The sequence below is a fragment of the Barbus barbus genome (assembly GCF_936440315.1).
Source record: "Barbus barbus genome assembly, chromosome: 35".
Lineage (NCBI taxonomy): Eukaryota > Metazoa > Chordata > Actinopteri > Cypriniformes > Cyprinidae > Barbus > Barbus barbus.
The window spans coordinates 11,109,201-11,130,232 of record NC_136763.1 but is presented as its reverse complement, the minus strand read 5'-3'; the positions used below and the strand labels follow the sequence as shown (position 1 = coordinate 11,130,232).

The window sequence follows — 21,032 nt, the reverse complement described above, 5'->3', positions numbered from 1 at the left end:
TATCATCATGTCCCTTCAGGGGTCTGTATAGTTTTGAGATATTTTGCAACAGAGAACCTTAAGGTGAATACTTTGTAATCCCTTTTGTTATCAAAAAGTTCTGACAACTTAATCACCACAAGCCCTAGATTTCAGGATCACAGTTTTTCAGTGGTTTTTCAGTGTTCATAAGATCTAATTGCTGCAGTGACTTATATTTCAGTTCTGGTGTTAATGTGACAGCGGCATTGTCACTAGCATACCATAATTTACAATGTTGTCCTTGTGGACTACAAAAGATACATCACATGACTTCCTGACTAACTGCAGCACACATTTATTTGGTTACTGATAATGTGCAGTTCATTATAGAAGGAGGAACAAATATCCTATATTAGTGTAACACGCATGTATATCCTTTGCCCCGATAATGGCAGGATATAAAAGCGAGCCAAATACATCCAGATGTTGATCACGGCAACATTTGCTCTGGGAGGAATCGGGGCTTCACCGGATTGTCTGAGTCGATTTGTCTTTCTGCTGCTCTTCCAGTCTGTGGAGGAATTCCTGGCAAGACAAGACAGAAATCAAAACCTGCCGCTCATTGAATTGGAGGTATGTAAGGAATTATAAATGGACTAAACAGGGCTTGTGTACATTGCAACAGTGTATAATATGTTTTGTGCTTATGAATAGCAACTATCAAGTTTGTGTGGAAATTTAGTCAAATGAATAATAATAATAAATAAAAACTATAATTTTAATAAACTGTTCTTGACTGAAATGCCGTCTTAAAGGAATACTTCAGCCAAAAATGAAAATTTACTGAAAAAGTATTCACCCTATGGCCATCTAAGATGCAGATGAGTTTTTTTTTATTCTTTAGAACAGATTTGGAGAAATTTAGCCTTACATCACTTGCTCACCAATGGATGCTCTGCAGTGAATGGATGCTGTCCAAATAGCAGATAAAAACATTCAGATTCATTAAGATTAATTCATTAAGACATGAATTCACTAAGATTTCCACCTGTTAGCTGCCACTAAAAACATCTAGAACACAAAAAAGCCAAATCTCAAGCTCTGTGAGGGATTGAGGTTGGTAAAAAAACATCACAATAGTCCACATTTTTGGGTGAACTATTCATTTAAATGTTCTGTTCTGTTCCACAGAAGAAAGTTATAGTCTTGTATGAAAGTTATTAAAAAGTGTAGCATAGAATTTTTTTTATTAGAAGTTATAATATTTATTAATTGTTGAATGGATTGCTGTGGACTGTAGTAAGCTTTTGTTCATTGATGTAAAAATATATTTATTTTCTAAAGCCATATTTTATAATATACATTCAATGCATTATGTTTATTTTTATAATGCAATTAACTTGATTAATTAAACAGCATATCATCTAATTAATTAGATAAAAGATGCACACACATAAAACTCCATGTCCTTGTGCTTCCTTGCGTAAAAATGTGCAAATATGTATACAACATAAAAAATATGTTTTTCATTGTCTCTCTGATTGATGACCTCGCTCAACCTGTTAAAGTATATACACCGGAAATTATAACAAGAAAAATATCAAGCTTCAAATTTACATTTCTTTCTCATAAAACCTACTGGTAGGAGAAATATATTGCATTGTTGTAGTGTAATCAAAATGAAAAATATGTTTACCTGCAACCCTTAAATTATAACTTGTTTTGTGCACACACAGTTGTGAGATCATGTAAAGCTGTTTTTATTAACTGAAAATACAGAGGAAGATAATCCCTCCAGACACACAGCTCCCACTCGCACAATATCTGGCAAAAGCAGGCGCAGCGAACAGATAGTCCTCCCATCTAATGAAGGCAAGAGAGAAAAACAGACACCTTCAGTGTCCAGATGGGAGTCCGACATATTTTTCAAGACATTCATAATAGTTAATAGTTAAACACTGAAAATGTCTCCACAACAGTTTGATTACCTTTCACAGATGCTGGATATTTCGGGGGGGGGGGGGGGGGGGGGGTTTAATGAGATCATATCAAATTGCCCTTCATTGCCTTTGAATAAAAGACTATTCCAGGCCATGGGTTGTTTAAAGGGAATTTAATGTGAGCGTTTAGAGAAGTGCTTGAGCTAAATGTAAAATCCATCTTCTGGACGAGGTTGAAATGAGATCAAGTATAATAAAGGGTTTTCCACAGATTTGATTGTCTAATGATGACTGGCCTTCTGCCCTGGACTCACTCAAGCAAGTGAGTCATGTTAGGGGTCAAATCTGCCCTCTAACTGTACAAAACATCTGTTAAATTTTACAGCAAAAACTGTCTGATGCGGTTGCTTGAATTTCACATTCAGAATTAGCGTTCATAAAGTATTTACTGTATCAACTTTAACTATTTGTTTTTGTTTTGAAGAAGACAGAATACAGGTTTGGAAGGACATGAGGCTTAGTAAAAGAAAGAAATGTGGGTGGACTATCATTTTAGTGAAGGAAAAATCCTCATAAATTAAAAATGACGCACATCCTATATGTGATATGTTCTATATTTAAACTCTAGTTTGTCTGCTCACGTCAAATGGAACATTTTTATGTGGAAATTTTGGCCCAAAGACAACATCTCAGTATCACATTAATGGAGTTGACCATTAGCCTCCTAGTGGCAGGCCTGATAACAGTATTAAGGTCAGAAAGTACCAGGGCTTGGGGCACAAATGCCACAAAAATGCCCCAGATGTTTCAGATGTGGTTGTAAAAAGTGCCTCATGTTTTGATAAATTTCTCGCCATGGGTTAAGCAACCATAATGACAGTTTGAATGAACTGATTCAACTGAAGTATTTGATATGCACCACTGTTCAAAAGTTTGGGGTCAGAAAGATTTTTTATTTTAAAAGAAATTAATACTTTTATTCCACAAGATTATTAATCAAACATAAAGACATTTATAATGTTACTTTTGAACTTTCTATTTATCAGAAAATCCTGCATAAAAGTATCAGTTTCCACAAAAATATTAAGCAGCACAATTGTTTTCACCTTGATAATAATAAGTGTTTCTTGAGCATCAAGTCAGCATATTAGAATGATTTCTGAAGGATCATGTGACACAGACAAGAATGGTGAAAAGGCTGCTGAAAATTCAACTTTGCCATAGGAGGAATAAATGACTTTTTTAAAAAACATATTAAAAGAGAAAAGTAAAAAAAAAAAAAAAACTTTTTTTCTAACAAACCTTCGAAAGGTAGTGTATATAGATGATGTGTCACAAAGTAAAAAAAAGATACCCTTAAAAATCAATTCCAGCACCCTAATCTGCAAACTGGTTGACATCATTGCCACAAATAAACCCTAATAAAGTTTTGGAGTCAGATTTGGTAAACCTTTGATAGTACACTGTCTTTGCACACAATGAAATGATTCATGTCTACAACTCTGAGCTTTCTGAAGCTCATCCAACTCCTTGATTTCATTTCCATTCTTTTCTCTGAAGCAAGATATATTGAAATAAACAAGAAGCCTTAATGGTTTGCCATCTAAAATGATTCAAAAACTGCCCTAGCACAGAGGAGTGTCAACATTAGGAGGGGGAGAATGAAAGAGGCAGGCAGAGCAACAGCCTCAAGCTATGTTTGCTCCCTCTGCCGCCCATATGGCCAGAGATCTGCTTGTTCCTTTCTTAGCAAACATAACTTCCCTTCTGTGTTTTAGATGAATACTTATCCTAAGCTTTTCCTGAGGCCGTTTATGGCTTTATAAGTGATTTCAAGCACAAATACCTTTTTTAACTACTAGTTTCAGTGTGTTGCCACATTTAAAGGTCTTTCTGAACCATACCTTCTAAGCTATACCTCTCACAGCAGATTTTGGGAAATGGAAGGAACTTTTTGCACATGGATCTTTTCACTCACAGTTTAGACTGAAAGTATCCATGCGTGAGATATAGAGCAGCTGGAAAGAGAATTACCTCGTGCAGAGTGAGTGGCCTATAGATGAAGCATCACAGCAGATAATGCATCGCTGTAAGAGATGAAAGCAGCTGTTGTCAAAGAGAGAAGAGTGAGAAAAGGTAATCATATAGGTGCTTTATAAGGTTTCATAATTCAACTATTAAAAAAAAACTGGAATCTGAACCTGAAATCTGGAAGCAAACATGTAACTACTTATCTTTTATTTTACAAATAGAATAGAATTCAGTAAAATGCATGTTGATCATTAGCTCTGAAGTTCAGACACATCACACTGGATTTTTTTTTTTTTTTTAACTCTGACAAAGTCAGGGAGGCATATTCTTTTTGTATTTTGAATGAATTTTAAAGTTAAAACTCAAGCAGCTGGGGTTTGCCAGCCAGTGGGTAGTGATGGTAGGTTATCCTGATAATGAATCAGCTTTTTTCAATTTTTTATAATAGGTATAAGTGATTTTGTAGCAAGCCGCAATGACAAAGTTTTCCCAAGAAATCTCAGTGTACAGAGTCAGCTGGATCACAGATCTGCATTAGAAAGTCAGTGGGATGTTGGCTGTCACCAGCTAACTGACAAAAAAATCGCATGGTCCTCTTTGACACCTCACGCATGCTAGAAGCTTCCTTTTGGGAGAACTGGATGTCACTGGTTTCTATCAGTTATTTGCTAAAAGGCTTGTTCTCTTAAAGGGCACCTATTATGCAAAATTCACTTTTACATGTTGTTTGGACATAAATGTGTGCACAACCACCCTATAATGATAAAAAAAATCCACCTGCTCTTTTTAAAAAAATCACCATAAACCATAAGCAGTGTATCAGAACACACCGTTTGAAGAGTCTGCACCGCACACAGTCCAACATGTTTATCTCCACGCTAGAGCATTTAAAAGCAGCATTCAAATAAGAAACATCTTCTTATTAGAGATAAATTATTCAAGAGCAGTGAGTGATTTTCAGTTTTTATATTATTGTTTGGGTCATATTATCAGGATAGACAGCAGTATAGATAGCATTACTGTGCTGTCACTTAATACACCGATCTAATATGCAATTTCTTTTCCAGCTGTTTACCTTCACAGACATAACCAACTGTTTTTGTAACTTATGTGTGTTTTTAACATAAACCTCTGTCTGTGTATTTGACCATTTAAGCACAATCAGACATGAAAGAGAACTTAGTTTAGAACTCACATGCCTCGTGACAGCCGCTTTCTCTGTGCGTGTTTGTAAGTCGCTTTGGATAAAAGCGTCTGCTAAATGAATAAATGTAAATCTGTTTCGGATTTGTGCGCTCAGAAAACCGTATATCAGAAATTTAAACTAATATGGTTAAAAATGCATGATTTCAGCGCGATAGAGATGATAATCAAAAGCAAACAAATGATTTTTAGCAGAGTATCTGAGGTAAGAGCTGTAAAGGCTCAGCCCTATTCTGAAAAAAGGGGCAGGGAGCAGCAGCTCATTTGCATTTAAAGAGACATCCATGAAAACAGCATGTTTCTGCTTCCACTCAAAATGGGCATTTTCAAAATGATATAATAAATAATGGGGTATTTTAAGCTGAAACTTAAAAGACACATTCTGGGGACACCTTAGACCTATATTGCATCTTGTAAAAAGGGTCATAATAGGTGCCCTTAAAAGCTGTGTTTTTTTCAATTAACGTTTCTCCTACTCCTTTAATACACAAGGGTTTTATTCATGTCATGATCCTAAATCACAGCACTAATAAACAATATAACATCAGATTTAGCAGTAGCTAATAAGCTGGCACTACAGTTTTTAGACTACAAGTCTAACACACCTAATAACATGCAATATTACAGCAAAATGTATGCAACCACCTATGAATACGCCCCTAAAACCACTTTTATAACTTTTATGACACTGCATTGATTCATGGACAACAGACATTCCAAAATGTCATCTGACATCATTGTCTACCTCTTCTGAAGCACAAGAGATGCTGATTTCAAGTCTTGCACGATTTATACATGCTATCTGCATCTCACACTGCATTCCGACACACATATATCCAAAACAAAACAATTCGCATGCTGAGAGCCCACAGGTAGAACATGAATATTTCATGAAATCAGGAGTTGATTAAGTAGGGGCCACAACATTCCTACTCAGCGAACCATCCCTCACAAGCACAAGAGGAATCTCTCCACAGGCATTAGTCAAAACTCAAGACTTGACATTTGCTTCAGGCCTTCAGCTTGATGATCCTTCTGTGGCTTGCTAGTGTTAAAAACTGCACTTATTTTAATCATGAGTCTTAAACCACCTCTGACTGTCATTGCGACATAATGAAAGAACACGTTTCATAGATACTCACATTACAGAAGCTGCAGTGATAAGGTGATTTTATCAGGTAGAAATTAATGAGCTGTCATCTTAGCCTAAATGCAACAAACATCAAGATTTGTTAAATTGTATCCGAATCTGATCGTATACCTTAGATCAATGTAGCTGCTTTTTGTCACTTAATTATTCAACCTCGTTTGTCTTGTGAGCTGGAAAAAAAAATAACACACCCATGTGCTAATGTTAAAAACAAAGGTAAAGTAGTTTCTTTGTCAGATAAAATAAGAAACTCTTGCTTGTTGCAGAATTTCGCCTCAAACCGGCTGGAGGCAACAGTGTTTACGTTTTATATTTTGAACACATTCCTGTCACTCGAGGTCAATGTTAGCGGGAACGTTCTTATGAAGACATCAAGACCCTGAAACATTTTGTGCACTCAAGTGTTGTCACTGCTGTTACATCAGAAGCTTTTTGAAACATCTCTGACCCTCAGCTTGTAATGCCATTAACAAATATTAGAACATGTAGTTTCATGATGTTCCAGTGGTGAGTTGGACATGCTAGATAACTAATCTTACCCTACATAATTATACACAGATGAGTTTCTTGACTCTTACATGAAATAAACATGAAATCAAAGTTAGGGTCAAATTAGAATCTTAATACATGGGTCGAATTATGCATAATTCATCATTTTGAGTTATTTCAAAGTTTGTAACGACTTTGGCTGTCTCTCATTTCAAAATCTGCGTCCTCCAGAGGTCACATTTATTGGTCATACAGTGTATGTCATCAAGGATGCCTCATTTCAGAAAAGTAATTATTATAAAATTGACTGCTATTCCCCAAATTACTGTAATTTAATTCTTAGTTTGAAATGTAATGGATACTTTTCTGAATTGAGGCAGCCTCAATGGCATATGTGGCTGATAAATGTGACCTTCATGGCACAGCCTTTGAAAAGAGACACAGCTTTTTTCTGCGTAAATGTTTGGCTGATAGTAATTGCTCAAGGTTTGGCCCATTAGCCCCGGTGGGTAGATGCTGTAACTACACCATCTGGGATCAAAAAAACAATTTCAATTGACAACCAAAATTAGCAGTGTTTTCAGATCTGTCACTTCTGAACAATTTAATGCATATTAATAAAAGTATTCATTTAACAAAACGAGATCCTGCGGACCCTAAAAGTTTGAATGCTCCCCATCTCGCTTAGTGTATAGAACAATCAGATTTTTGTCCCGTGCTTTCTGTGTTTCTGAAAGACATCCAAGGCTTATTAGCTCATTTGTTCAAATCATCATAATTGGCAAATAGGAGTGAGAAGATCAGATGTCTGGCTGGAGTCCACTCGACCCCATGAACATACTGTACACTCAACTCTGCAAACCAGTGTAGGCAAGACAGGCGAGTGTTCTACATTTTTCCTTTTTTCTTTAGGTCTCTTTCTCCCTCTTTCATCATGTTTTGTCAAGCTGTGCTGCCCACCCAGGTCTCCCCCACCACTGTGTTGACAGATGCCTGGCTGGAACAAGAAACTGGCTTCAAACATCCTCAGAAGTAGGATAATAATTTACTGCTTATTAGTCATGTGCTGCTTATGAAGTTATTCAATTCTGTGGTATTGTGTTCGAATCACTCAGCACTCCGATTCAGAAAAACATTCTGTGTTTTCTGGGGGTGGGGGGGGGCAATACTTCTACAGACTTTATTAAGCTTAATGTCAGTTTCAAAGTTGTGCATATCTGTTAACATTAGTCAACAATTTCATTAAGTTAAATGTAAATGACATACACCTGGATTGCAGTGCTATTGAATTTGTTTAATATTTCACGAAATGGGAACTTTCCACACTTGCTAATGTGTGGTTTCACAGGATGTCACTAGAGCCTACGGAATATCTTCCAAAGTTATAATCGGCAAAGCATGTGCATTAACAGAGTGGGGAAAAAAGTTATGGTTATCTGAGAGGTTCCTGTCAATGTGTGTGCTTCAAACACAGGATATGTTTTTATGTTATTTTTACCCTTCCCCCCTGCTGTTGCAATACATTCGGTTCCTTTTGTCAGGATCATGGTTACCTGTCACATTGCTAAGGGAAGCACTCCAAAAAAACAGTGCTCTATACAGATGGAGTGTGGCGCTGATGAAGATTCCAGAACCTCCTGCTACACCCACTTCCTTTCTCTCTCCCTTTCCATTTCTCTCTGGGCGTTCTTGGTTTTTCCAATAATTTACAAGCCCTTTAACAGCACTGCATCACCAAGATAACCCACTTATCGCTAGGCCACACCAACATGCTCATCACTGCACTGGGTGGTCCCCCTGTATTATGGGACCTTTGGGTGACACCTTGTTTTTCCTGCAGGTTTTCATTGGAAAGAGATAAAGGGGTCAAAAAGAGATCAGATTTTCAAGGGAGGCAACAGAAAACAGAACATTTATCATACATGTACAATATTTCATCTCTCTGCATTGAGTACAGGGATTATGTACAAAGAATTCATCAAGGTCACCTTTAACCACTGGTTATATCCTTTATAATGTGCATATTATATTAGAAATGCAGAGAAGATCTGCATGAAAAAATCTGTGATTTCACTGAGATATAGAGAATTTAATGATTTGTTTAGGTTTATGCAGCTTGAATACGGTACATATTTTCGTAAAGCAAAAGGGGGACCTTGCAAATACACTCTGTATGTTTATTTTCAATTAAAGCTTTCACTAATTTTATGCTAATAATGTAATTTCCAGTGGAAGCATTTGTGTAAATTACTGTAGAAAAATGCAAAATATATATATTTTTTTGTATTCCACAACTTGTAAATGCAGATTAATAATGATAATAGCAAAATTTGCTTAATTTCTATGCAGACATCTCTGAAAAATGACAACTTTAATTTTAGTCTGTGCGTCAAATGCTGATCCAGTAACTGCTTCGATGGATCTTTTTGACCTGCGGTCCGCGGCTCGTACAGTATAAGTCGACTTAATAGTGTATATTATTCGTGAATCAAACTAGTCACGCTGTACCTTTTTTGATTCTCTATAAATAAACTCAGATTCATTAGTTTGAGAGTCAGATTACATTAGTTACAGTGTATATTTTTGATTACTAAATAACCGGCTCATTTGTTCTTGATTCGGACTACATTATGTTTTTTTTTTCATGTTCCGTCTGTGAGGACAACTCAAAAGCAAGACATAGCTTATCATTATATTTAGGTACAGGGATTTTTTATATCACATTAAATATAGACGGCAAACTTTCACCAAATTCAGCAGCGTGGGAACACCACTGTTAAAAAGCATGTGGGAAATGGATAACCCATGTCTTTATGGACTAGGTTTCACAATCAATAAATTGAGGGTAACTTTGAAAGTTATACCAATACATGTTTTTCTTAACACAGTAAATCAGACCCGTCATAGCAGAGACCTCAACCTTATTTTAACTTTTATTATAAACATACAGAAATTAATTTCTATCACAGTGGCTGCAAAATTGATTTGAAAACACTATTTTATTCATTCTCTTCTCTTCCAGAGTTTTATGATCTGTAGAATATTGCACAAGTGGATTAATCCAGTCTCAGCAGGAGAAGTTTACAGCAGCTCTAATAGCAGTCCCAGATGCTCTCCACCATGCTGAACAATTGGCTTTTATGCGCATAATACACACGGGAATGACCCATCATATTTTCAGCAGTTTGCATTGCTGAAAGGTATTTTATTTTTAAAATCAGCCTAAAAGTCAAGGAGACAGCATGATTCAGATACATCTCTTCTAAACCAACTTCTAATGAAAGTGCCATGTGCCTCAGATTTACAGAATCTCTTCATTTTCCAGGGGAGTGAGTGTGTATGTATTGTATTTATATAAATCCGTTTCAACACCCATCCACCCCAACCCCCCGGGCTCCAGGTCATGCTATCGCTTCTTGTTGACTTTTTGAAACTGTGTCTGATAAATCTCTTCTTGAGATCAAACAGGGAATCCACAAATCTCACTAGTATGCCTGTAAGCACGGCTGTCAGAGTAATACAGTCAGTTCCCACAAGCACCTTGTTGATTGTTGCCCAAGTCAGTATCACCGTAACTGTCTCTATAGGCCTTCTTTGACCATTTTCTAAACCGATTCTGAGTTCAGTTTTATTCGCCAACAAAACAAACTTGCACAATTTCTTGGTAAATGTCATTGCACTGAATGCCCTGAATTAACTGGCACACATAGGCTTTGTAGATGTTCATTACAGCTTTGCATTTCAGCACATTTGCTTCAAGAATTAATCTTGCGTTAATGCGCATTTAACGGTGGACCTTTTTTGCTCCAGTTGAGCAAATCAAAACAGAGCATCTAAATGCATTTGAAAGTGTGCTGATTTCACTCTCTCATCTGCCTGCTCGAGGAGTGTAGACCTGGAAAGAGAAGTATCAATTACAAGGATCAGAGTAAAACTCATTTATCTTTGCAGCAGACAGCCTGCACGGCTCTCCTAAAGCCTGGTCATTAGAGGGGCCTCATTGGAGCCCTGGGTCAGAATCCTGATCAGGTCAATGCCTGAGCAACATCATTTAGATCTATTCAAAGACAAAATTCCACCGCTAAAATTCCTACCAAGTGACATATTTATGATACCCTGCAGATAAAAGACATGGCTGTTTGAGTAAAATGTTGAAGGAAGTGCTTTGCTTGGCCTCGATGGTGGAAATAATGATTTAAAAAAGTGTTTCCCAGACTTCCTATGCCTTTTTTTTTTAAATTGCATAAATTGCAATAACTTACATAAAAACCGATTCCTTTGTTTATTCTTTAAAAAAAGGAGCTGGAAAAAATGTGATATTTATCATGATTAGTTACTTAAATTTATTAACATGCCTAATATTTTTTGTGGCAATTTCTGTTTTATAGTTTTAATGAAACTGAAAAACAAAAAATGAACACTAGATGACCCCATGTTAGAAATCACAATTATTTCAGTTTATCAATTTTTTTTTGTTGTTGTTGTTTAGCTTTTTTGCATGTAAATCCATAACTTTGAAATGACATTTATGCAGGTAAATATATCAGTTGTTTTGATACCAGACTTTTCCATATAGAAAAGTAATACTCACTTTGTGTTAAATGATCTCATTGAAATGATTTCTGGATGTCTTGAAATAGTCAGGACATTAAGTTTGTATACAGTTTCCATGGTGTCAAATGTTTCACTGCATTGTGTACTGGCCTGTAAACACTTGAAATTGGAAATATGGAGTCATATGTGCCATATTTGCTTGGAACAGTTTCTTCTTTCTTCCTGAATTTCATGGCAAAGCTGAGAATTAAATTAGAATTTTGTTGGATTTCTAAGAGGACTTTATCGAGACTCTAAACACACATTGGATCACAAAGTTCTCCTGAGGAATTTTGAATCAATATGAATAATTTCACATTATTCCTTTGATGATGTCATGTAGTCTGATTGTTTTGGACGGTTCTCATATGAGTTAAACACAATAATACTTCTGAAGCCAGTTGAGTGACTAATGGGCGTATGCTGTATAGAATATATCATCGGAGGTTGTGTTGTTGGCTTCTTCATAACTGTTTCAGGTGGCCAATAACAGTCTTCACTTCCATTGGTTGTTTTCACAGTGCATCACTGCTCATCTGCATAAGATCTCCTTAAGTATGTTACATTACTGTCACTCATATCATTGGAAATCCCAATTCTCGTTGATAATGAATGACTTCAGATCGATTTGTTGCTGCAACTTGCTGACAGCGTGAATACTCATAAAAAGCTGTGCTGCTCACCGCTGATCAAACACACTGAACAGAGAAGTACTGTAGGACGCGCATGGTGAGGGAATAATGCATGGTGACATGCACATGTGTGTTTTAAACGTAAATGAATCAAATTATCAGTAAAGGCCGATAAACTTGAGTGCCAATGTAGGCGTAAGGTCTTAGTTTGAATTAAACTAACCGCTGCTCTTAAGTAGTACATTGTAAGGTCCCTTAAAACAGCATCTTGGACAGAAGACAGGCTTGTCATGGTGTTGATTTCCAAAAGCCCAAAGCAGGCTTGGCTTTGAAGTGAAAACTTGAGTGCAAAAGCAACAATTTAACAAGGCAAACAAAACCAACTCCTATGTATGTAGTGAGGAACTTTCCTGAGTTTGGTTTGTTTGCGGTGTAAAGAATTTCACACAAGTGTTTGAGAAACTCAACTGAGCTTTACAGACATGAGCTGAATGTCTTTTATCTAAAATGATCAAGAGCTACAGTCTGTATTAAATAATAATTGTGGCTGCTACTATTTACTTGTTAATACAATAAAACAAAGTCTTATATTAAAAAGAATGAAATGACAAGGGGTATTTTAATTGATTTATTATGCAATGAATTTGTTTGTGTTTACATCATAATCATCATCATTTATATTTTTGTATTTATTTGTTTATTGCATTTCGGGAGTCCATCATGTAAAGCACATTTTCTTTCCTGTGCATTCACGACTACATTAGTTTATTGTGCAATTATTTCAATAAAATTACGGAAGCAATGCAAAATGTATTTTTGCTGTAGGAACATTAATTCTAAATATATATTAACATAGCCTAATTAACATTAAATGAATGCATTTTCATGTTTTCAGTAAATAACGTGTTTTTTTTTTTTTTTTTATAATAGGCTACTATCAATAGATTAATCGTTAATGGTCGTATGGTTGAGGTTGAATGAATGGGCTGCTTCAGAAATTAGGTAGGCTACCGAACGTATGGAGGTCTCCAACTTTGTCCCTCCCTTTTACAATTCTCAGCGCTCTCTAAGCTGCACAGTGTAGGCTTGATAAGGCAGTTAGTTGGCTGCAACTTCTAACCTATGGACGCACGGAAGAACATGACTACAGCGAGGTAAAACCTCAGTTTTTAACGCTTTTTATTTAGTAACATCAGCAAAAGAGCTGCTCACGTGTATTATAAGACATATGCTCTGCAAAACAAGTTTAATGTTGCAGTGGCAGATTTGTAAAGTTAGACGACCGACAACATTGACTGCACATTGTTTTTTATGTTTATTAAGCTGGTTTTACCTTTGTGCAAAAAAGTTGAACTAAAATAGAGGTGGTGCTACTTTTGGTAGGCTACTTGAGCGCGCGCTTGAGGTGTCTTCCATTAGTTATTCTCTGACAGCACTTACCATAGTTTACCATGATAACCGCGGATTTCGCCAACATGTCCTTTATTTTGTTATTGCTACTACTGTAAAACAACAATAATTTATTCAGAATTGTAATTTATTTTCTTTTGATTAATGTTGTGAAGTTACCACTTTTTCACCGGGTTTTGGCGGAAACTGTGGTTATAGGCTACTTTTTATAAAGAGGCATCTGCTGTGTTTGTGAGGCACATGGCATCTTCTTTGTAGTTAGTTTTTAGTTAATTTGCCTCTTAACATTTTATATGCTTAAAATACACAAACGCAATAATAATAATAATAATAATAAGTTTTGGTCTCATTTCTATAGACTGATAATAGTTCAACCTAAACATAAAAATTATTTCATTATTTACTCACCCTCATGTCATTCCAAACCGGACTGTGTTTCTTCTGTATAGAAATAAAAATATACAAATTTTGAAGACTAAAAGATTCACCATAACAATTTAACTAGAGTGTGTCTAATGCACTATTTTTTGAGGTCATGTGGTGCTTGTATTAGAAACAGAGCCTAAATTAATGTTGTCGTTCAATAATGTTTCCAAACAGTAAGCTGTTTACCACAACACTGCACTGTCATAGAGTTGAACTTGAGAACAGATCAATCTGATTCATGAACAAATCATTTTTTTTTTTTTTTTAATTGGATTTATTTAGAACAATCAGACTCTTATTACTCATTTATGAATCAGATATTGCTACTTTAATGAAAGAGATGAAGAGCTAGGTGAGATACCAAATTTTGTAGTGCATAACAACTATACTGTATCATGCAGACCAATTTTACTGTACTGTAGCTTTATGGTGAATTATCTTTTTAGAAGCTTGACATCTCTAGTCATCATTCATTAACATCCTTTAGATTTAACATTTTGTGTCCCGCAGAACAAAAAACATCAAACAGGTTTTAAAACAACTCTCTCTTTAACTCTTCATATAGGTCATAGAATCAGCCAGACCTATTTTTATAAATCAAAGGTAGACTAGATCTTGCAAATGACATGTTGGCATGTAGTAGAGACAAATACTTTGCCCAGACTTATATTAAGGTTAATGGTGTTTTTTTGGAAACAATTAAAGCAGTTCCTTTCATCTGCCATGAAATCTAAACGTTCAGGGCCTCGGGACTCCAATGGTTTTTCCAAAGTAAACAGAACGTGTTTCTCAGCTGCTGAATGGAAAGCAATTCAATTCAAATGGCTTACAATGCTAGAAACAAGTCTTGTACTGCTGTAGTCTTCTGTAGTCATCGCTACTACAGAAAAACACAGCTTTGCGAAATTATTTTAAATCCACTCTGTTTAACCCACAAAACACCTCATCAACTACAAAAATGGCTTTGTGTCTGCACTGAATGCCTCAATTTGAGTCCTTTCAGTTGGCTTTGCTATTTGCAAATGAGAGTTCAGTATGACTTCCTTCATTACAGACATGCACTAACTGAGGCAAATCACAGTTGTCCCATAAATGTCAAACAAATCAGAAAAAGCAATCAAAAATAATAGAGAAATTGTATGGTGTGGTAAGGCTTTTAAGACCCATCAAATGGAATATTACAAATTGAATGTCGCTGAATACACTGTTCGTGTGGCGGTCACCTAATGGTAATGAGCTTGAATGCTGGTGCTTCATGATTAAGGGGAAACTTGCTCATGAGATCAGGCTTGGACAACCCTGTGATTTTAAAATGTGGGATGGTCTTAGAAGGGTGAGCTCAACTGTGAAGCCAGATGTTGGCTTTTACTCACTGACTTTGGGCTGGCTGGAAGAACTCCACAGGAAATTTTCAGAGTGCTCTCTAACTTGCATCTCTCTCTCTAGGTTTCACTGACTGCTTGCAGTTCACAAGAGGAGAGCTGACTGTTTGGGATCTGGAGAGGTTGGACTGTACTGGAGACATTTATCAGCAGGTACCAAGTCAAAATGGCCCGTGGCCTCTTGAACTTTGTGTTTTTGCTAAGTATAACCGGCTGCCTTTGTCAAAGGGATTGCACTGGCGTGAATTGCCCTGAATTGCGCAATTGCATCGAAGAGGTTTTGGACACGGGAGCATGTTGTGCTACCTGCATGCAAACAGGCTGCAAGTGTGAGGGTTACCAGTATTACGACTGCGTCAGTGCTGGCTTCAAAACCGGCAAGGTTCCAGAAGGTGAGTCGTACTTTGTGGACTTTGGAAGTACTGAATGCTCCTGTCCTCAAGGAGGTGGACGGATCAGCTGCCATTTTATACCATGCCCTGAGCTTCCGGCCAACTGCATAGCATTGTCAGAACCGTCGGACGGGTGCATTCAATGCGAGCGAGTTGGATGCGTTAATGAGGGGCAGAAGTATGAAGCCGGACACTCATTCCAAATGGACCCTTGCCAAGTATGCCACTGCCCAAATGAAGGTGGAGACCTAATGTGTTATCCGGTTCCAAACTGCGACCCAAATCACACTTCAAAACCCATGCTAACCACAACAGCTGATGACAGCACATCAGCGAGACGATACAGAGACCCGATACAACACATTTTTAACCCTCAAGGCTCCAGAGGTCCCTTTAACAAACATTTTTCCTTACCCAGCGATAGCAATCGTCCTTTTAAGCTACGGATGAGAAACGTAGATGAGAAGGAAGAAGACTATGATTATTCACCCACTGATTCCTTAGCTCCTTCTCTGCATGAATTTGCTGCTCCCACAGAGTCATCCATCATCTCTGTATCTCGTTCAGATAATTTTACCCCCCACCAGGGTGTGCACAGGGGAGCCAAGCAAGAGCTGAGGGAGATGTTTGGTATTCGTAAGTCCACAACAGACAGGCCGCAGTTTCCTTTCCATAAGGACATTACTGACGGGATGAGAATCGGCATTCGTAACGACAAACCAAAAAACGAGCTATTCAGCCCTCTGAAATATAAAACAGACCGGGAACAATTCATTCTTCCTGTGGAAACTACAAACAGAGCGGGATTCGTCACTCATAAAGATACCTCAGAGATCCAGAGCTTTAGTCTTTATAAAGACGACTCCAATCAAGAGGCCTTAACAGATGATGAACAGCTTGAATTTCCTTCGGAAACTACTGATGGGGATACATATACCTTACAGGAATACACCACGTATAGTGAAATGGTTACTGACTCTCCGATGGCTGTTGAGCAAACTGCATCTCTGCTTCGGGAGACCACAACTTCATCACAGACCGTTTTGGACAGTGTATCCGAGAGTCAAATTCATTCAATTCACTTTAACCCTGATACTTTGGAAACAGATGGCTCCAAACAAGAAGAAACCATATCAAGAGGGTCTAGTAAGGAGAAAGCAGCTGTTTGGAATGAAACTACTAGCTCTGATGCCATTCAGAATGAACATATCCTAAGCAGTCCAAGTCCTGTTAAGCAAAGTGTGACCATCCCTACCAAAACTTTAACAGAACATGGAAAATCAGAAGCAGAACTTGAAGAGAAACACAAAAGGCTCTCAGTGGACCACAGAGAACCCTCTGTAGACCACAAACAATATCTTGTAGAACACATAAAACCCCTTGAGCGCCAAGAACCTGAAGCAGAACATGTGCAGACCCTAGAAGAACACAACACAGAGCTTGAGGGGAAACATCAGTGGCAGTTGTTCTCTCCAGTTGAGTTCAGTCCAACCAGCCCACCTTCAAACAAACAGTCCCACAGTGTGTTTAACTTCAGAGAGGAGGAGGAAGAGGCAGACAACACCCTCAGAACTCATTCAAGGTTGGAGGAGGGTGAGTTAACAAGCAATGCATGTCATGTATTCAGTATTTCAAGTGTTGAACTGTTATGCTGAAGCGTTTTAGTGCATAATTAATGCTAATGTGATTTATAGTTGATATTCACCTGGTACCATAAACTCTTATTTTGAGTGCTTGGCAACGTGCCATTGACAATCACAGCTGTGTAAAGATGACTGTAATACATTGCCTGGGAACACACCGGGCCTTGCACCCTGCGGTGTGACAAGACAAAACAAACAGGCCCCTCTTGAGATGTCTACGGTGGCTTGTTTTCACAGATCACATGGCAGGGTACCAATTAAAGCATTTCTGGTATCGCCCAGCGCTTAGGAAAGCTGTTTGCTGTCATGTTTGATTTCAACATGTAAATGGTAAGGACTCTTGCTAGTCCCTGGAATTGTGAGCTGGAGCATAAATATTCAACTCAGGGGGGCCGTCTGGATCGTGAAGCCAAACACCGCACCCGCTGGGAACATCCTCCTGGCTCAATCATCATATTCACTCAAACACCACCTAACACCCTTGTGTCGTTTAGCACGCTCAAAGCTTCAATTAGCAGAAAACATTGCTAGCTATAAACACACCATTGACTGGAAAATGGCTTGTGACTTTGAACCAAAAGGTGTTTATAGGTATTGTCTGCATAATTCGTCTTGACTTGTACTGGAACAGAAATATTTAATTGGGCATTTGAATGAGGAACCAAGGTAACTCAATATGCTCCCAGTGCCTTCTAAATATCGCGTGACAAAATCACTGGCTTCAGATTTTTGTATAGGTCCAGATGGTGGTGAGGCCAGACTATAATAGTGAACATTTTTTGCTGTTATAATAATATATTGGACTATGACAGTAAATCCAATACAGTGGGTGAAAATGACAAGAACATGCCAAGGTCATATTTCATTGCAAAATTACAAGGAAGAAATAATTTAGTCTTTATATTTTTACATACTATAATATATATTACATATAAATGATTTAAATTGTAAAGTATTTAAAAATTGTTATCATAGTGGTATTTCTTTTAGTACCTTTACTGCAAGACAGTAAAAAAAATCATTGTATTATAATAATGAGAATGTGAAGAGAATCTCTATTGAAATAAACTCAACTGTAAACAATCTGGAAGCATTACAGTAATGAGAATTTGGAATATGAGTATGTTTATTTGTCATGAAAATAATGTCACAATGCAAACATTCTTGATAATAGGCTTTATTTTCTTTTGGTACAGTAATTTATTTGATATGATTTTGGAGTGAAATATGACTTGGACATGTTTTAATCACATTCACCCGTGTAGGATTATATTCCAGAAGTTTTATGAAATTATGCATTTTTCTGTTTCTTGTTTTTCTAGAACTGTTTTTTGCATAACATTGATAGATGTAACCTTTTGAATAGCATCAAATTACTCCTCGTTTCTTATTGTTTGTTACTGTTTGGCTGCCAAGATCAGACCGATTTGTCTAGCTTTCATTGTTTAGGCACGGTCACAGCTTGTCTCTGTAAGATTAGTGAACTGCTATTTTTGTTGTGACCAAGACAAGAAGCTCTAAAGTAATGCTTGTAAAGCTTCCCCTCTCAGTCAAATGGATTCCCTGATAATAGTAAAGAGTTAAATCTTAGACTGGAAGGGTCAGTCCAGATCTCTGTGACAAGTCTGCTTCAACCAAAAGGCAACATTGCTCAATTAGTTAGATAAGGAGAGGAATTAGTTATCTTGCAGGATGCCAGTTGGCCATTGCTCAAAATAAACAGCTCTCACCGGATAGAAACACTTGGAGCTATCAACAGTTTGCCTTTCTGCAATGCATGAGTATGATAATCAGGGAAAGTGGAGGCATACTGTACTGATAATATGTTTGGCAGGAAAGCGGTTTATCGTTTTGTGCATACCAGCATTACCAACATGTGCACTGAATTTAAAGTCAGAGGTTCAGAGGCAGCAGCCTAGACTGTTTGTGTTGCATGATGCATCTCACCCTCCAATCATGAATCTATGCAGTGGAGATAAGCATCACCCAATGGGAAACTGTTTATTAGGAACCATGTTTTTGTGACTAAAAAGATGGGAAAAACTGCTTTAGCCCCGTTAAGCCATGGCAAAATCCAAAGCATGAATATATAGAAGTTTTTAAAGTTAAAACATAGGACAGGGGAGTTAAACGTGCATTTAAGGGCTTATGGACTGTCTGCCGTGAAGTTTTATTGATCAATTTCTCCTTGAACCAAGGCAGTTATTAAAGGAGAGTATTTGATGTAATTCCAGCTGGAATATGTGAACCATTTTTATTTTGGAAGTCGGAGCATCTGTGTTCTCTCACTCTAAGATTGAGCTCCACTATAAGCATAATATGCTAATCACACGAATGCACCATTTTAAACAGACTATAAGCATGATCAGAATGGTCGAAAATGGAATTTGTGGAGGAAATCAAGAATATGAATCAAAATCAAACTACAAGACCAAACACTGGTCTCCTATTTGGTTGGGATGAAAAGATGCTAGTGCTAATATGTGTGAATGTGCACACATGTTGTCTTGCTATACCAAAGAGCCTTAGCACTTTGTTGCTATCCTCTTTTACATCTGAATGTTTACTGCCAGCAGTAATGCAGTGATTTGTGATCCTGTCTTCTCCTCATTCAAATGCATCTAGGCTCGGTTCACATTTAAGAATTAAAGAGACTCAGAGCCATACAGAGATAATGATAAAGACGGGGCCCTGGATATTTATTTTTCCCCTCAAGGCTGACACTTACTGAGTCTACATTTAAGTTTGTACTCAGATTTGTTACACACCCTCATAAGGAAACATAACTTTAGTGGCTTTCATCCTGTACCACCAAAACATCATGCTTGTACTGCATTAAAATATCACTATGGTAGAGTATTCAATGTGTTTCCATTACTTTAACCAAGGTTTAACTTCAATTTCAATAAGATGTCAACAGGAATAATAACTAAATTAACCACAATCTTTTTTTTTTTTTTTTTAATTACTGTTCATATACATATATCTTCCATTTACATATTTATAATGCTCTGAGAATGTCATTACATAACATTTTGGTGGTGCAGGACAGAAGTCACATTTCTAGCTTCAAAATCCCATCTTTGAGACTCACTTCTAACTCAGTTTATATCTGAAAAGATATATTGCTGAATCCATACTTATTTCATCATTTGAAGTGTTTAATAAAATCAAAATTTACAAATATAATGTACATAGACAAACTACTAAAGTTGTGTGATGCATCAAATGCTCATATGGCAACACAATGCAACTCGTCACCAATAATGTATTACTTGAATATTAAAATTCCTGTTATTCCCTCTTAACAAATCAGCCATGTTTAAACTAGAAAGATGGATACTTCCTTTTAATAATGTTGGCTGCTTTTCCCAAGAGCTGATGCCAGAAAGATTGTGAATGGCCTCTGTGTTTTAGCCAGAGTCCCAAACATATGGAATCAAACCAACAGATCATTGTGGCTAATGAATGCTTTCTGCATCCTTGAAAATATGAGTTTGAGCTTAGATAAATGGCAGCGATCCTCATGCATAGTGGATTTTATGGTGTTGAAATGCACATTAATTTGAATCTTGCCTGTCAGCCTCAAAGCCTGTATTCTGCCCAATGTAAATTGCTGATGATTGGCTCTTACACTCGTCCATGAATAAGATATCTACTGAGTTCTTTCTGTCCATAATGCATGCAGATCCAGATTCAGAATATGACGTCTTTATATTTTAGAGATAATAGTTTTGTGTTTTGCAGCCAAAGGTTTCTGAATACAAGAAGACACTCAAA

The 21,032-nt window shown here is 37.0% G+C and overlaps 1 protein-coding gene across 4 annotated transcripts in view; it reads left to right on the top strand.

The window, feature by feature from the left end:
• Nucleotides 1-470: 470 nt before the first annotated feature.
• Nucleotides 471-21,032, top strand: part of LOC306855365 (fibulin-2-like) — a 66,756-nt gene continuing 46,194 nt past the window's right edge. For 3 of the 4 annotated variants that reach the window (XM_079394020.1, XM_079394023.1, XM_079394022.1), the window contains exons 1-2: nucleotides 12,993-13,153; nucleotides 15,282-17,202. In XM_079394020.1, coding sequence (XP_079250146.1) covers nucleotides 15,384-17,202 — 1,819 coding nt within the window. In that variant the 5' untranslated portion in view covers nucleotides 12,993-13,153; nucleotides 15,282-15,383. Of the gene's footprint in view, nucleotides 595-12,992; nucleotides 13,154-15,281; nucleotides 17,203-21,032 lie in introns of those variants that run through there. The other variant, XM_079394021.1, reaches the window with a different exon arrangement.